The following is a 16137-nucleotide window of genomic DNA, read 5'->3' as shown; positions in this document are numbered from 1 at the left end:
CTTGTTACTAGCTATGACCCTGTTAAAACTTCCGCTTCAGCTGGTAAGTAAAAGAAAGTGTGAAAACTGCATCGGATTCAAGATAAAACAGGCCGTATGTACATGCTAATGCATTTAGCCTCTCAGGGACAATTGAGTTATGCATGTGCATGGCCGAGTATTCAAGTGTCAAGATCACAAAAACAGTCGATCGACCTTCTCCCCCACTTCAGTGCCGAGAGGAATATGACGGACCGCTAGAACTTTTCTGTAATATTTACAACAACAATGTTTGGTGAAAATCGAGGGCGACTAAGGTACTGAGCCCTATTAAAATTCGCTGGTCATTTCTAAGGTAAACTAAGATTCCCTAATATGTTGCTTTTTCAGATTATTAGTTTTTTCACACTAGTAAGTAATGAGCGGCCAGTTTACTCGTGCTAGTAAGCATGTGCTGCAGCCTTGCGGCTGAGCGGAAGCCCGGAAAGCCCTAAAGCCTAAAGCAGTATAATTCAACTCAGCTGCTGGTTGACATGACACTGGACTTTCTCGAAGTCCTTTGCCTGCTGGTAGTCCTGGCATGAATGTTTTTCGCGCTTTTCATCTAATTCAAACTCGGGTTTTGAGTGGCTGTTCTCGTTTCGAGCTCCGCTTTCAAAGCCGGCTCGGCTTAAGAGCAAGTTCATATGCAATGATCATTGCACAGCAAGATGTTTACCACCCAGTGTAAATCTTAATTATCGACTTACGGCTCTTATCAAATAACTATATTGCTGTTTCAAGTCTGTTTGTAGATCTTGTGTGGGATTACTATATAAGCTGGAAGATACTGTCGTTCTCAGGGCTAGACGCATAATGCTCTAAATGGTTTAATACTTTGTAGATCTTACTGAAAAGTTATCTTCGTGTTTGATTAATTCCCAGTGAATTCATATAAAAATGGTCCGTGCTGGCCGGATCTGCAAGACCGGGAGTTTGCACAGCTCGCAAAAGTTAGACTTGTTTGGGCGATCAATGTGGTCCTGTATTAGGGGCCCTATTGAAAAAGTTATGACTAATTTCGCAGTCAACTCGAAGAAAGGATATTTCAACAGCTGTTCAGCCAACAGCAACTGAACAGCATAGCTGGCTGAACAACATAGCTGGCGCAGCTGACATGCATGCAAAATAATCCGACTATTCAACAGACACGAATTATTATCAATTATCCCAACTGAAAGAATGAATATACCGCAGATAAGATACTAGATCTAGTCTCTTGACCGCAGATTTTTAACCAAAGCAAAAAAAAATTTCAAGCTGTCTTGCGCCAATACAATGACCATTACTTCTCCGGCATTGTCCACTTCCTATTAATTATTTGATTTGATTTTTTCAGGTGACTGAAATTTTTCATTTTTGTCAGCTACAACTGACGTCGTGAGTTTTGGGGCGTTGACTTGCTTAATTTTTTGTGAACAGTCCACGCAAAATATTCATTGAAAATAGAAAACAATCCCAAACAGCCTGCCTCGGTGACTGTTTCGAAGATAATTTGAAAAGAGTCTGAAAGAAACGCTTTCAAAGCAGGTAGGAATACAGACGACTCGCAGATGTCCTCCTCGGTTTTAAGTCCGGATTGTCTTTTCTTCAAAACCACAGACAAAACCGTAAAGAGTGAAATCCTTAAGGAATGAATAAATCATTCAGAGTCAAACATTTATTTGCGTTGTGCGATGGAGCTGCCTGGTATCACTAGCAAGCTAGTAAGGATCGCTAAGCGTATAATGAAACTGACAATTAAAAACTGGCAACAGCTTTACAGAACTGAGGGGATAGTAAGTGGGGGCTTACAGAAGTTAAAACGATGACTCGAAGAGAAACTTCGATTCGCAAGAGGAAATTCAAAGTCGGCGAAAGATATACCAGAATCAAAAAAGAAAAGAACTCGCTAATTAAAAATTTTGAAGCGATGATGGGGTTTTCAACATGCTCGCTATCAGTTTAGGGAGGGAGCGGGGGCGAAGCATAAGATAACGTGTTTAAAATAAATTTGAAATTAAGAGGATATCTATGTTGTTTCTCGTGGGTGTCGGTTATTGTCGGCTCATTGTTTCCGGCTTTCGTCTCACACCACTCATCCCACAAGTTTACAAAGACATCTTTCCATTATGCCAAAAATTCAGGAAATTTTGGTTTCTGGTTTGGTCCGACCGGAATACTTGACCGGTGGGACTGAAATTTGCTGTTCCATTTTGACAAGCCGGTTTGTATACAAGCCGGTTTGTATTTGTATACTCTTCAGTACATTCACTTTTGAATCAGAGGTTCGTTACAGAAATCCGCTGTGTGAGGTGAGTGTAGGTGCAAAGTCGAAAATTGTAACTGCTGGCACTGTTTGCTTTGCCTTTTTTTGAGCATTTTCGAAACTAATGTCTCCCGTTGAACCGCCAACCCTGGTAAAAATATGCTAAACCTGTCACCAGAAGCTAAAAAACGTGGTATTCTGACTTCAAGAGAGTATCAAGGTACCCAACGTAATCCTTCTTAAGTTATTTTTAGACATGGTACCCAGTTCTTTCGCAGATGTTACTCGCGTGTTGCCTGGATGTGTGCGTGGAGGATCTGCTTATGTTTCGTTTCGTTTCAAAGCAAAAGGAAACCTCCAATGCTGTGGGATGACTTCTTTGATATTTTGATTACAAGCAAAGGAGCTTCGGCCCTCGTTTTGTTTCAATTCATTTCGAAACTTTAATAAAAGTTTAAATAAGAGACAGACGGTCCCCTGCACAAGCAAAAACAACTGAATAAACCGCAGAGAAATGTTCAGACAAATGAGTGCAAAACAAACAATCGCCCAAACACAACGCAACTGAACAGACAGATGGTCCAAATTGCAAAGTAGCTCGAAATAGTTTTCACTGTACGCCAAACAAGTTTTGCAAATTCTCCTCTAAATACAGTTTGGTCATAGTACCAGCATGAAATTTACCACGGAAATGAAAGAGACATCATAGATTCATTTCATTATATTTTTTTCCCAAAACGTGTTACCATGGCAACCATATGACGCATTCAGTTGTGCACTCAAAATTTGAATCTATTGTCTTATTTAGAAAACGGGTCGGCGAAATCTTCTCAAACCCCTATATTAGATGTTATCAGCAATGATCTCCAGAATATTTAAGTTTAAAAAATTCTGTAGAGTAGAGTAATTCGTTTCTTATTTTTGTTTCCTTCCTACAGAATTTTTTAAATATAGTAGTAGTAACAATCTTTTATTAGGAAGCTCCATCACTAAAAGTGGTTTACATAGAGGTCCTAATACTAGATATATACTATATAATACGCAGCCATTGGCTGCGTATATATCGGTATATATACGCAGCCAATGGCTCTTAGTCGTCACCGAAAATTTAAAAAAAAATTTACCGACTAGAAGCGGAGGTATAGACACGCGAATTTGAAAATGAGGACAAATTTCGAGTCGAAAAGATCCGTATTAACGTATCCGCGGAGTTTTCACGCGCGCTCAATCGAGTCCACGCGCGCGGAAATTAACAATCCACAAAGTAATGGAATGACATATGTCACCTTAGAGCTTTAGTACGAAGTATTTGTATTTTCTTAGGAGATATTTTTTTGTTCGATCTTTTTATGGATTAGAAGAAAAGTGACAAAATCAGGCGGGTTAAGTTTGCATAAATGTGCTTGAATATCTGTAAAGTCTTAATGCAAGAAATATTCATTTGTCTAATGTTGTTTGTTATTCGTGAACATTCAAGTCCAGAAATACTTTTTTCACGCCTAGTTTGCAGCTGCTTAAATCATCATTACAACTGTGGTGTTCACATCTTCATTTTACATACATACATACATGCATACATACATACTTTATTTGGTCTCGCAGGTTAAAAAGATCTGGCAGCCGTTGGCTGATGTGGACCGGCGTTACTAATTTACAATATTTACATCTAATAAAAAAAAAAATAAAAAGACCAAATATGTACGATGTGTGAGTAATGAAAATAAAAATTAAAACTAGGTTGGGTTTGATAAATGTATATTAGCCCACGTTTATGTGCATAAACGATCGCTTGTAGTGGTTTCATTCAATTTCAAAGCTCGCATGGGCGGTTTTACCAGTGCGTTGAAAATTTAGAAGTAAACTAAACAATCTCACTGAGACACTTACCCTACCCCTGACTGTACCACTCTTTCCTCGTGCCCATCAAACGAGGTTTTCTTTTCGCCATATCGCCTTTGAGTAAAGTAACTGCTCGAGCATTTTGTTTCGTTTCGTTTTTATTTTAGCTTTTGAATTTTGCCAAACGAAGCTTAACGACGAAACGCGACCAAACGTGTCACGAAATTCAACTATCGATCTTCATGGGCTGTGTTTTAGGTGTTTTTCCGTCCACCTCTGGACGTTTCCTCTCCAACACATTCTGTAGGAAAGATGCCCAAAATAAATGAATAAACAACTCCTGCGAGCCTCGTAAATCCGCGTGGGACTCTGAGAGGAAAGCTGCGATCGTTGTTATGAGATTTTTCTCGGTCGCTGCGAGTGGAAGTGACGCCGAAGACATGACGCTGAAGTGAGGAAGTAACCAAGGAAGAGGAATTCCTGATAGATAGTAGCAAATTATTAAAAAATCATTTGCCCTTGAGCTTTAAAGTGGCACTCAGAAAGGAAACGAAAATACACCACAGACGCCATATTGTTTACATTGCTTCGTGGTCTTTCGTGGGTTTTTATAATATATATAACAGAATATGTAAGATAGCGTCAAAATTCGAAAAAGAAATTTTAAAACTTGGTCGTCGTAGTTCTCTCAAATATGCAGAATGTGCATATGCAGAACGACGCCGAGGAAAACGTCGATTAAAAATGAATTTATATTAATCAATCTCGCGAAATATTAATTAATCTCGCGATAAGGTCTTTTACTTTGTTTATCACTGTCAAAATTATCGCAAAACTAAATCCGGAACACAGCGATAAATTTGAAATAACAATCAAAAAATTTAGCCGTTCTGTTTCACGTTCTCCAGACAACGCAGAACTTGGTCAGTTCACGTTGTTGTTTTGCAGAGGACGGCAGAGAAATGTACCAAGAACTATGACGCACGTGCACAGCCATCGTGCTGCTCATTAAACCTTTTGTTCAGTGACGTTGCCGTTGCCGTCGTCGTCGTGGTTTTCTTAAGCTCCCTATTGTACCCGTTACCGTTGAAGTTTGTTTATGAGAGAGTTTAAGCATGATGTCTACGGCAGACGGCAAACGACAAAAATTACCTCTGAGTTCTTATTCTTTTCTTGTAATCCTTAAATAAATCACACAAAAATAGAAAAATGTCTTCTACTATTCACCGCAAATACAAATATTTTCACTCTACTGTACAGACAGCTGAAGGAAGACGGCAAAAGTTTCATTTTTGCCGTTTGCCGTTTGACGTAACGTAAACTCTCTAAAACCGAATAAACGGCATAACCACGCAAATAATAAACAGCAAAACGAGCACAAAACAAACCAAAGCCCAGCCGAACAAAGAGACGGATGAGAGTGTATAAAACATTTCTGCTATGAAACTTCATTTGAAAATCCAAACATATAAAATGAATTTTCCGCCATTCGTCTCAGGTAGTTCGAGAAAGTCGCTTGGACTGTCCACGCTTCGCGCGAGTAGCAGACCCGAAAGAACTGGGTACCATGTCTAAAAATAACGTAAGAGGGATTACCAAGGCCTATATGGGGGATTCACACTCTTACCTTGATAATCTCTTGCTTTGAGCTATCCCAGGGATTTCAGCTCAATAGGTAGCTTGGAACAGAAATTCGATTGTATCCGGCACAGATCCGCGACGCAATATTGGAGAAATCTGAATGACTGAAGCAGAGCTGATCTCGAACAAACTGAGAGCTTTTCAAAAACAATGCAACAACAACACATTTTAACGAAAAAAAGCAGAACATGAAAACAGGTCGGTTGCCAATTAAAGACCCTCATTAAATTGGGTAATAGCTGGCTATCACATGGGTATCCAATTATGGTATTCAATTACAAAAAGTTCAAATTGTATACCTGCGATTGGACACCCACGTGATCCCGCGCCGATTACGTGACAAATAGGCGCGCGGAGAACCAATCACGATCGACAATTTTGTTGTAGATACGATAATAATAATAATAATCATCATCATCATCATCATCATCATAATAAGAGAGGATAGTGATCCTGCTTTTGAGAAGATGCAGTGGAGATTAAATAAGACCATCCCCATAAAATGTTTCCTTTATCGCCCTTTCATTCTGTCTCGTGAAACTGAGACAAATAAATGATTCCAAGAGAACTGTTATTATATCTACACCATGGCTGGAGCGAGCCACTTTCACAGACGTTCGAAGACGTCGTTATCAACGGCCATTAAGATGTCAGAGCCACTTTAAATTCATACAAAGCAGATTAGCCTTGGAAGCAGAGAAATAAGCGAAGCAGTCAATGAAACAGGGCAAAACTTATTTCTCTCTTCATTGGAAAACGTTTGGGTTGCTCAGGCGCTAGGAAACAAAACAAGACATGTCGACAGCCTAAATCGAAATAAAAATGTTTTTTATTTCTATATCCCACTATAGGACATAACCATTAAAAACAGCTTTTCACTGTTAAGCGAACAACCCTCAACAATTCCATCAATATATATATTGTTAATATAATTGTCGTCATTTTCTTGTAATATTGGAATAGTTAATTTCACTTTTTGGGCGAATGGAGCAAGAAATTTATTCGTCAAACGTAAAAGTCTCATTGAAAAAAATAATAATTCTTCTCAGGCACAACTAAGGCTTACATATTAGGTTTACAGATCATAAATTACTTTCCCTTTTATCCCCTCACATCAACCATTTGATACACTCAATTCGTCCCCGGAGCTTGAAAGATTTAGCTGTTGCTACACTAGCTTGTAACGAGGACGGTAGGTTTATTTTCTAAGATTTAATTCTACTCAACCGTTTTATCCCCTATACTAAATAATTCAAGTAAGTCTGGCCGGTTTGACCGGTATGACTTGAATAAGACTGTGAACCAGTCCGATTTTCCTAGTCTCCGTTCAAATCAAATCAATCAACACTTAGGCATATTATTTTTTCTTCGTTGGTTTTTGCTTGTTTTGCTTCTCAGTGAAATCGGGACAGTTCGCATTCTTGCTCTTGCAAGAGAATAATTAGGTCAAATCAATATTTATTAGCGGTCCTAAAAGTTGTCGCCACGCAATACCACTTGCTTACATGCCCGAGTTCTTTGGTCCCTTCTCGGTGCCGCCCGCGGCATTTACACGCGAAACTACGATCGCGTTTTTGGCTGCAGTCAATGATAACTGCGACTCAACCAGCGAAACAATTAAAATGAATCGCACTCTACCAATTACAGTCCATAATCGTGGTTTTTTAAACTTGTTTAATTACTGTTCATGCCGTCACTCGTTATTTTTATCCTTCCAAGACGAAAAGGAAGGACGGGGGGGGGGGGGGAGGGGGAGGGGAGAGGAAAGGAGGATGGAGCATATTTGTAAAATACATAAGTCATAATTTAACAAAAATATGAAACACGAAAATTCAATTAAACCCCCAAACACCCCCGAATTTAACATAAATTATATGTATGACGCAAGGTCCCTCAAAATTCTTTCTAAGGCCTCGTCCACACTACGCCGGAGAAAATATGAAGACGCAGCTTTATTTCTACGGCAAGGCCTACCGTCCAAACAAATCTGGATAAATTGCCCACAGAAAACGGAGGTTTTCGAAAACATTCTTCGAACGGGAGGAATTTAAAAACATGGGCTTTGCGTTTCATTGTAGACAGAGGACATTTTAAAAACGGAGCTTTTCGAAAACGATGACGTAACGATAAACATGTGATGACGGGAAAAACAACAGGGTAGCCACGTGGATTTAATAAGACCCTTACTATGCGCATGCTCTAGGGCGCACTCAAGCGTTTCTGTCGCCGGTGATTGTTGCGTTTTCAAATTTTTCCTGTGTAGTGTGAACGGGGCCTATATACGCAGAGGTCAGCCAGAAAACAATAGAAAACATTGACGAATCTCAAAATATCAAACTCGCCAGTTTTCCGCTTCACGATTCCTTTCGTCTCGTCCCCAGGCCACTTTTCCTTTCAAGGTTTGAATTGAATTGATTTGAATTGGAAAACTGCCCTGGGATGGGACTACAAAATAAATCATTAAAAGCTAAGGTCACCCAACACACCCCGCAGTTTGGCCAGAACGGGTTTTCGGCTTTCGTTCATTGCTTAGTGAGGGTCTTTACGAGGACAAAAATAGAAAAAGAACAAAACAGCTCCATGTGGCTACCACTCCACGGGTAATTGGCTGTGCGCATGCTTGGAGGTTCTGACCAAATAGGGGAGATGTGTAGTGTGACCAAAGCTTTTAAAAGGTTTTCTTTTTTGAATTGGCAAAAGTTTCGTATTAAGATTCCATTTAGGCTGTACCATACAGGACAAGAGACCATTCTGCTACACACCCAGCCACAGGTCCTTGTAGATCAGCTGATGGTTTGCACCAGTCTCCCTCGTCACTGGCCATATTGTTAGGCAGCTTTGGTGCATCCGCTGTCTTCATGTAATCGTCCTTAAAGCGTCCGTGAGAGAGCTCGCGCTGGAAACTGGGTTCATCGTCACGTTGAGGGAACGTGTCGACTGATCTTTTTGTCACCTTCATGTAATCCTCCTTGAAGCGACCGTAAGAAAGATCATTGGCGATGTTAGCGGGCTGATCTCTCTGAGGCGACTCTCCTTCGTCGAACATTACGCTGCCATGTCTCGGAGAAAACTCGTTTTCAGACTGAAAATTGTCAAAGAAACTTGTCAAAAGAATGTACGCACGTGGTTAAAGAAAGATTTAAATTTGGAGAATACCGTTGAGTTTGCATATTAGATCTACGATTGTTTTGGCTTTCTATTTTCTAGCTGTTAAAAATTGTTTAGAACTGGCCTTCTTGCTGGCCACTTATGTTCTGGCTGAACTTATATTGGCTGTGTACTGACATGTGGGGTTTCTGCAGGGGAGGGTAAGGATAATTTCTCCTTCAAAAAGAAATCACAACGGTTTTTTTTTTTTTGGACGAGCTGGGAAGCTACGACTGTATTTAAATCGTGCGCAATTCCTAGTTGCTTATTTTTACCATATGACTTGTCTCGCATTAAATTGTCTTCTAATCTCTTTTCGACATCAAGCAACGCAGCAGTTTGCGCAGCGTTTTTAAAATTGAGTTATACCCTCGTTTAAAGCATTTTTTTATCGGCGGAATCGATCGATGACTGATTTTTTAAACCGTCTATTCTATTCGTTTTTCTTGTTGCTTTCTTCTTTTTTGATCACGAAGTTTTAGATTTACTTTATTTTATTTTCTAAGAACATTTTCGACGTTGTAAAATAGTCTTGCTTGCAAAGTACATCACCTTTTCATCCCTGATCGTCACTGTCCATTCTCCCTGCGGCTTTTCATCCCAGAATTCCACACTTGTGAAGGGCCACTTGACAAGACCGTCACTAGAGCTATCCAATGGTCTCTTGGCCAAAAGACGGGAAGTGGTCCCCTGAGGGGAAACAAGATCAATGACCATGTCCCCCCGGCGGCGGTAGCTTACCGATAAGACGAGCTGAACATGCTCCAACTTTTTGATGTCGTCTTTTCTATTGTTTAGCTGTTAGTAACGAGAAATAACTTGTTTAGTCTAGGCAAAATCTCAAATAAAACTTTTTACTTTACAAAGAGAGTATGATTCTCTCGTTTTCGAAAAGCTTCGTTTTCAAAAATGTTTTCCGACCACACGAAAACGAAAAGCCGCCATTTTCAAATTCCCCCGGTTTGAAGACCGTTTTCGAAAAGCTCCGTTTTCGTGGCGGATTAGTGTGGACGGTAGGCCTAAACGTAGAAATAAAGCTGTGCTTTCAAATTTCTCCAGCCTCGTGTGGACGCCGCCTTAAGCCTCGTCTGTATGACAAACCGCTGATAATATTGCAATAAAAGCTATTTTGCTTTTTTGACCACCTCGGTTCTGTGAATAACAAACGCTGCAAACTCTTACAAACAGCAAGCGTCGTATACGTAAAGAAAACGAACAAATATATAAAGGAACATAAAAACTTGTTATCTATTTTGTCACCTTCAAAACCGTCTCTCTCCTAGAAGGTATCACCGCGCTATCTCTTGTTAAGGCACCTGGTACTTCATATGAAAGCTCCTGTGGAACATGCCTCCATTCCTTAGCTTTCTTTATCAAAGAGTTCGCGTTCAAAACGCCAAAACCATACGAACGACTGTAGAAATGACCAGCGGCATTCTGAAAGAAAAAAAAAACAGAGGTTAGGACATGACGATGTGGCTCGATCTCTTGGTGATTTCGAGGCCGAACCGAGAAGCTAGTAGTCATTTACAGCGGAGGCCACAAAATCGGGTCGCAATCTAGCCTGTAAGCAGGTTCTCACAGTAACTGCAGCACGATAGGTGAGGCTGCGAGCGACATCTCTCACGGTCTTATTTGCCACCAGTGCCGCAGTACCTATGATAGCCACAAAACAGAAAGAAACAATGCATAGCAAAGAAAAGGGAAGCAAAACAAAACAAAACAAAACAAAGCAAAGCAAAGCAAAGCAAAGCAAAGCAAAGCAAAGCAAAGCAAAGCAAAGCTAAGCTAAGCAAAGCAAAGCGAAGCAAAACAAAGCAAAACAAAGCAAAAAACAAAACGAAACAAAACAAACAAAAAACAAATCGAATCGAATCGAATCAAATCAAAGCAAAGCAAAACAAAACAAAACAAAGCAACGAAAAGAAAATATAAAGGAGAACAAGTTTCCTATTCCTGGCTTGAGGCCCGTCGCTCAATTCCACTGGTAGAATATCATAGAATCTCACCTTACTCCAAGAGGCCCCTTTAGGATCATTTTTCTCGGCAGTCTGGACAACCAAATGCTGCATATCTCGCCAAGTGAGCTCGGGGTTCGCCTCCAAAACCAGCGCAAAGATTCCTGCTGCCAGAGGTGCCGCACACGAGGTACCAGAAAATTGCGTGACGCACTCATGAAACAGAGAGGTGGTAACCAGGTGACTGTAGGGTTCCCGTTTTCCCGCGCCAGCATCTCCTGTGTACACTACAGCCATTGTAGACGGACAATTCTCGTCGTAGCTCGTTCGAAATCCAGTAGGGCTGGCTGAACCAATGGTTAAGGTGTAGATACTCGAAGCGTAGCCATCACAGTTACAGTCATCCCAAGAATTGCCGCCATTTCCACTTGCCCACACATACAAACTGCCTTTTCCTAGAAGGAATAATTGAACGTTTATAGCTAGATGATTATTTTTAGGTTGCGGCAAATCAAATCGCCAAGAAAAAATAACCAGATACCATGATTTCATACTACGGAGCAGTTAAGACGTCGCGCTTCTGCAGTGTCGAGCATAATTTTAATAACGCTCGACTTCAGCATGGCAGAAACACGACTCTGATTATTTTTAGGTTGTGGCAAATCAGATCGCCAAGAAAAAAAAAAAACCAGATACTATGATTTGCGACTAAGGAGCAGTTTAGACGTCGTGCTTCTGTCGGACTCTGATTCAGCGCCGTACCACAGTCCAGATTTACTGAAGCTACGTAACAATTCTCCTCTTAACTCCCTGCGGAAACGCAATCCGACCATCACCACTTCTGTGATGTACGCACCTTAGATCATTATCATTAACATAATTTATGAATTTTGTTTGGCGCGGCAGAAGCACGACGTTTGAATCGCCGCCATGCCAGAGTCGTGTAGCACGACAGAGGTTGTCGAACTTAATTTCTTGAAGAACTTAGTTCAAAAGTTTGATTCGGACGACGTGCTTTTGCCGTGCTAGTTCGGCCCCGCAGAAGGTCTGAACTGGGCCTAAGTTTATTGAAGTATTCCTTTACGCGCGTGACCGAAAGACGTACCTAATATGTTCACCTGCATATTGTTTCTCCCTTTAGTTGATAATTTTAAGGCGTTTTTCGTCTAAAATTAACCCACAATAAAAACGATGGAAAACACTCATTTGTAATTACTCCAAATTTGGAAGCTAAATGGAGGCTTTTAGCGTCGACGCTTTTTGAAGTCTCTGTTCAGTCTTACCCGACATATACAGACGATTTCGATGAAAACAAGCAGGCTTGGTATTAGCCATGACTATACATACCCATCGAGAGAAACGGTCACGAATTGAAACCGTTTGTTTGGCAACATTTACGTTGCCATTGTCGCTTCGTGGTTTGTTTAAGCTTGAAGTTCTTAGCTAATATTAAAGCACACCTGCAGTCTAGCTTTCGCCAACAGTTCAGGTGGTTCGGACAGAATATCATTACGCAAACATGGTCGCTTGAAAAAAGTTGATCGCTTCCAATAGAGGTTTCAAGTTGTGAGTCGCCCTTCAAAATGACGTTCGAGAGTCATTTTGAACGCTTATCTTTGAACAGTGAACGTATTTAAGAAAAAGGATTTAGAGAAGCTGTTTAAATAGAGGAGAAAATTAACACGCGAAATTAATTGTTCAAAATTATAATACGAACTAAATTCTCTTTTATAGAATAACGTTTACATAACAACTTTGTGGCTTATAGAAAGCCGGGTAAAATATCATAACAGGCAAAAACGCCCTAGAGATTGATTGAAATTTGCGACAAACTCTTTTTTACCATTTCTCGGGCAAATTACAAATACATTTAGACACAACATTGCCTGAGAAGAGCGTGTTCAGAATATGATTTAAATGCGGCGTTTCGGGGAGATTTCCTACAAGTCCTACGATAGCATTTCAAATAAGACAGTTTAAAGAACATGTGTTATTATCTGCAGCGACCTTGTAAAGTGTCATTAATAAAAATACTTTTTGCTTCCAAGTTTACGTGGGAATCTGTTTGTTTCCTTAAGTGTCCGCCAAAAAACATAAACATTCAATATTACGCTGCATTCCTCCCGTACAGAAACAACAAAGGCAGAATTTGCTTTCGATCTAATGTAAAATTATAGCAACTGCAAAAAAATTGCAACTGTTAAGATAAAGAAATCATTGTACTGTGTCTTAATGTTTTCTGTGGGATTTTTTTGTGTGAAAAAATAGAGATAAAAGTTAGAAGGAAATCTAACCCGCCAACGCTAATCGCATTGTTGCTGCAAGCCAGTGTTGTTCTAACAACTCACTGTTTATCATAATAGTTAACGTATGTGCATAATTCAGTTAGTTAACAAGTCAGTCTTAGAGAGTGTCAAGAAAAGCCGTAATTAATAAACAGAAGTATAAAATACGGCCATCTGTTTCACTGTTCTGACAAAAGCATAAAAGAAATAGGAAAAGTCGCAGAAAGGAAAAACAGCGACAGTTCATTAACTGTTAAACCCAACACACACACTAACACATAAGCCTGAAACACCAACCTCGTCTGCCGGTTTCCGCGCATTTTTTCATGGCTTTTCTGGCCAATTCCTCAGGCCTGCCGAAGGTTTTTCCATCGTCCTTCGGTCCCCAAGATGCGCTGAATATATCGACGTAATCGCAATTAAAACCCAGAGCCTTCGCCTCCAACGCGTCAGTAACTGGCCCATCTAACATTCTTATACCGCCGATTTTGGCGTTATGGGCTACTCCTACCCCACATACCCCGTTATTGGCTTCTGCTGCTACCTCTCCTGAACATTTTGTGCCGTGAGCATTGTCTGGTTTGGAGTCATCTGGATGTGGATCAGGATCATCGTCGTTTACATCGTAGCTCGCATGGGGATCGAAGTTGCGTTTTAGGTCGGGATGAGTATGATCTAAGCCATCATCAATAATGGTAACAACAACTCCCCGGCCGGTGTAACCATCTTTAACAGCCTCTAAAATACCCAGATTCCCTCTGGTCTCGTCAGCTTTGAGGGTACCAAAATACCATTCATTATTCCACTCCGGATCGTTGAAATATCTTCTGTTTTCCTCGGCGCGCGCGAACCGATCCAATGCTTCGAAGCCTCGTTTGTACCTGAAGAGTAAAGTTTGTTGTTTGGCCCACTCAACCCGCGGGTGATCTAGTAATGGCTGGGTGTGATGTTCTGCGCTTCGCTTATGCCGGCTTGGCGTTTGATCGTGGACAAACTTGAAATATCCAGGTAGATTACCTATCGTTCCGTGATTCTTAAATCCTGACGCTGCCGCGACTTCGTCCGCTACTGTTTCGTCATGCGTGTCGAGTTGAACTACCCAAGCGTTGGTGTAAATTTCGCCATCAGTTTCAACATCTTCGAACCTCTTATCACTGTGTACCGCTAAACACAAAAGTAACCCGAACAAAATAATATACAAAGTCATTGCGCGAAATCTCGCGTTGTTCTTCCCTCAGATCCGATTGTTAGCTGATGACGATGGGGTGAGGGTTAAACTGACTTTTAATAACTATGCAAAATTTCAAAACCATTAACCATGCTAACTGCTCATTTGCAAGCGATATTAACATTCGATCCAATCAAGCACGAGACATGTCAGGAAGGTTCACTAACTTGCATGGCAACGGTGATTGAAGACGTCAGAGAGAGAGAGGGACAAGGAAAATATGCTGCCCACTTTCCTTACGCCAAACAGAGAAATAACATAAAAGAAAATAATTTTACACGTGCCTCTTCTCAAACTGAATAAGAAATTTCAGCTCGACGAAAACAGCAGTAATTTATTCCTGTGAGCTCTGTTCTGTGGTAGACTTAATAAAAACTCACTATGCAAGAAAACACGTCTAAATTCCCCGATGAGTAACCCGTCTTCTCTCACAGGTGCTCAGGCGGTTTTTAACACGGCAGAGACCTAAAGTGTGATCCAATGTTATATATTCATAAGATCTTGATGTGATGTTTGAAACATTTCTTCACTGATCGAAAGTTTTTACGTCTCTACCCCTGTTGGAATTGTATATGGCGATCTTTATCTTCCTTCCGCCGGAAACACTCTTCCTGTCCGGAAGTGTTAAGAGAAACCACTTCTCGCCGGGTTGGTAATCTTATAAGCTGGTCCCTGAGCTGAGTATGTCCAGTTCAAAACTTAACACAGCGCTGGCGAGATTGTCAAGCATCGCCGAGTCGGGAGTTTTCGGAGAACAACACCAAAAACGAAAGCAAAAACAGAAAACAGAAAACAAAGAAGCATTTAATTAAAAAAACAATACTCCTAAATGTCTTTTGAAAGAGTTTTTGAGTATTTCCCCTTACTCGCACCTCTTCAAGCTCGAGAGAATTTGATTGGGAGAAGACAAGATGTCTCCATTAAGATGTTCACTCGCTTTCTTTGTTGCTTGTTACTCGATTACGGGAAAACAGGGAGCTAAGGAACTCATAGTCTAATCAACATATCGATTCTTATAACATTCCTACTAAAGCAGTAACGGGAAATAGATAAATGATAATTACTGCTACTGAAGGACTAAAAGATCATTCTCTCTTGTGTTTAGCCAGCGCGAAAAAAGGAAAAAAATCCCTTTAGGTTCCTATCTATTAACTTCTGATTGTTCTTTCTCTCTTGTAAACACGAGCACGTACACTATAAAACACAACAAAAGTAGTAATTTAACTCCAGAGTGTGTTAACTCCCCAGCTTTGAAATTTCATACTTGGACTTAGCCACTTCAAAAGCTGTTCAAACACGTTTATGTGGACGGTTTAGATATCACAGAGTTGGGATGTATAAGTTTTCACCACCAGGATCAAAACTTACGCCTGCTCACACACGAGAAAAGTGAGGGATCGACTTTGGGCATTTGAGGTTCTCATGCATTGATCAGCTTTATTTATCTTCTGGGGTTTGTTATGATTAGCATACTATCGAGTACTTAAATTACTTTTTTTTTTTTTCACTGATTTTGGGAACGGCCTGCGCTTAGAAAACTAGTGGATATCGTTAATCCGTGAATATCGTTGTGAAACTAGTGATTATCGTTAATCGTTATCGCCGGGTGGAATAAAAACTACAAGAACCGAGATGTAAAAGTAAAAGGTTTATATTTCTTTCCTTTTTCCTGCCGGCGAATTTAATTGTAACACACGAAATAAGTAAATAAAATATAAAATATGTTTTAAAGATTAAAATATATTTTAAAAGAAAACCTAAAGAAAGGCTTTT

General features: G+C 40.3%; 1 protein-coding gene across 1 annotated transcript; it reads right to left on the bottom strand.

The window, feature by feature from the left end:
* Positions 1-7715: 7715 nt before the first annotated feature.
* Positions 7716-15974, bottom strand: LOC145497036 (PC3-like endoprotease variant B). Its single transcript, XM_081476823.1, has 5 exons — positions 13434-15974; positions 10903-11306; positions 10154-10330; positions 9446-9691; positions 7716-8828 (listed from the first exon to the last, which is right to left on the bottom strand). The coding sequence occupies exons 1-5, from the start codon at positions 14341-14343 to the stop codon at positions 8466-8468; spliced, it is 2100 nt and encodes a 699-aa protein (XP_081332949.1). The 5' UTR covers positions 14344-15974; the 3' UTR covers positions 7716-8465.
* Between the last annotated feature and the right edge of the window lie 163 nt (positions 15975-16137).

This window comes from Orbicella franksi, chromosome 9, assembly GCF_964199315.1.
Source record: "Orbicella franksi chromosome 9, jaOrbFran1.1, whole genome shotgun sequence".
In the NCBI taxonomy this organism is placed as follows: Eukaryota; Metazoa; Cnidaria; class Anthozoa; order Scleractinia; family Merulinidae; genus Orbicella; species Orbicella franksi.
The sequence above is the reverse complement of the archived record's forward strand: the minus strand, read 5'-3'. Positions and strand labels throughout refer to the sequence as shown.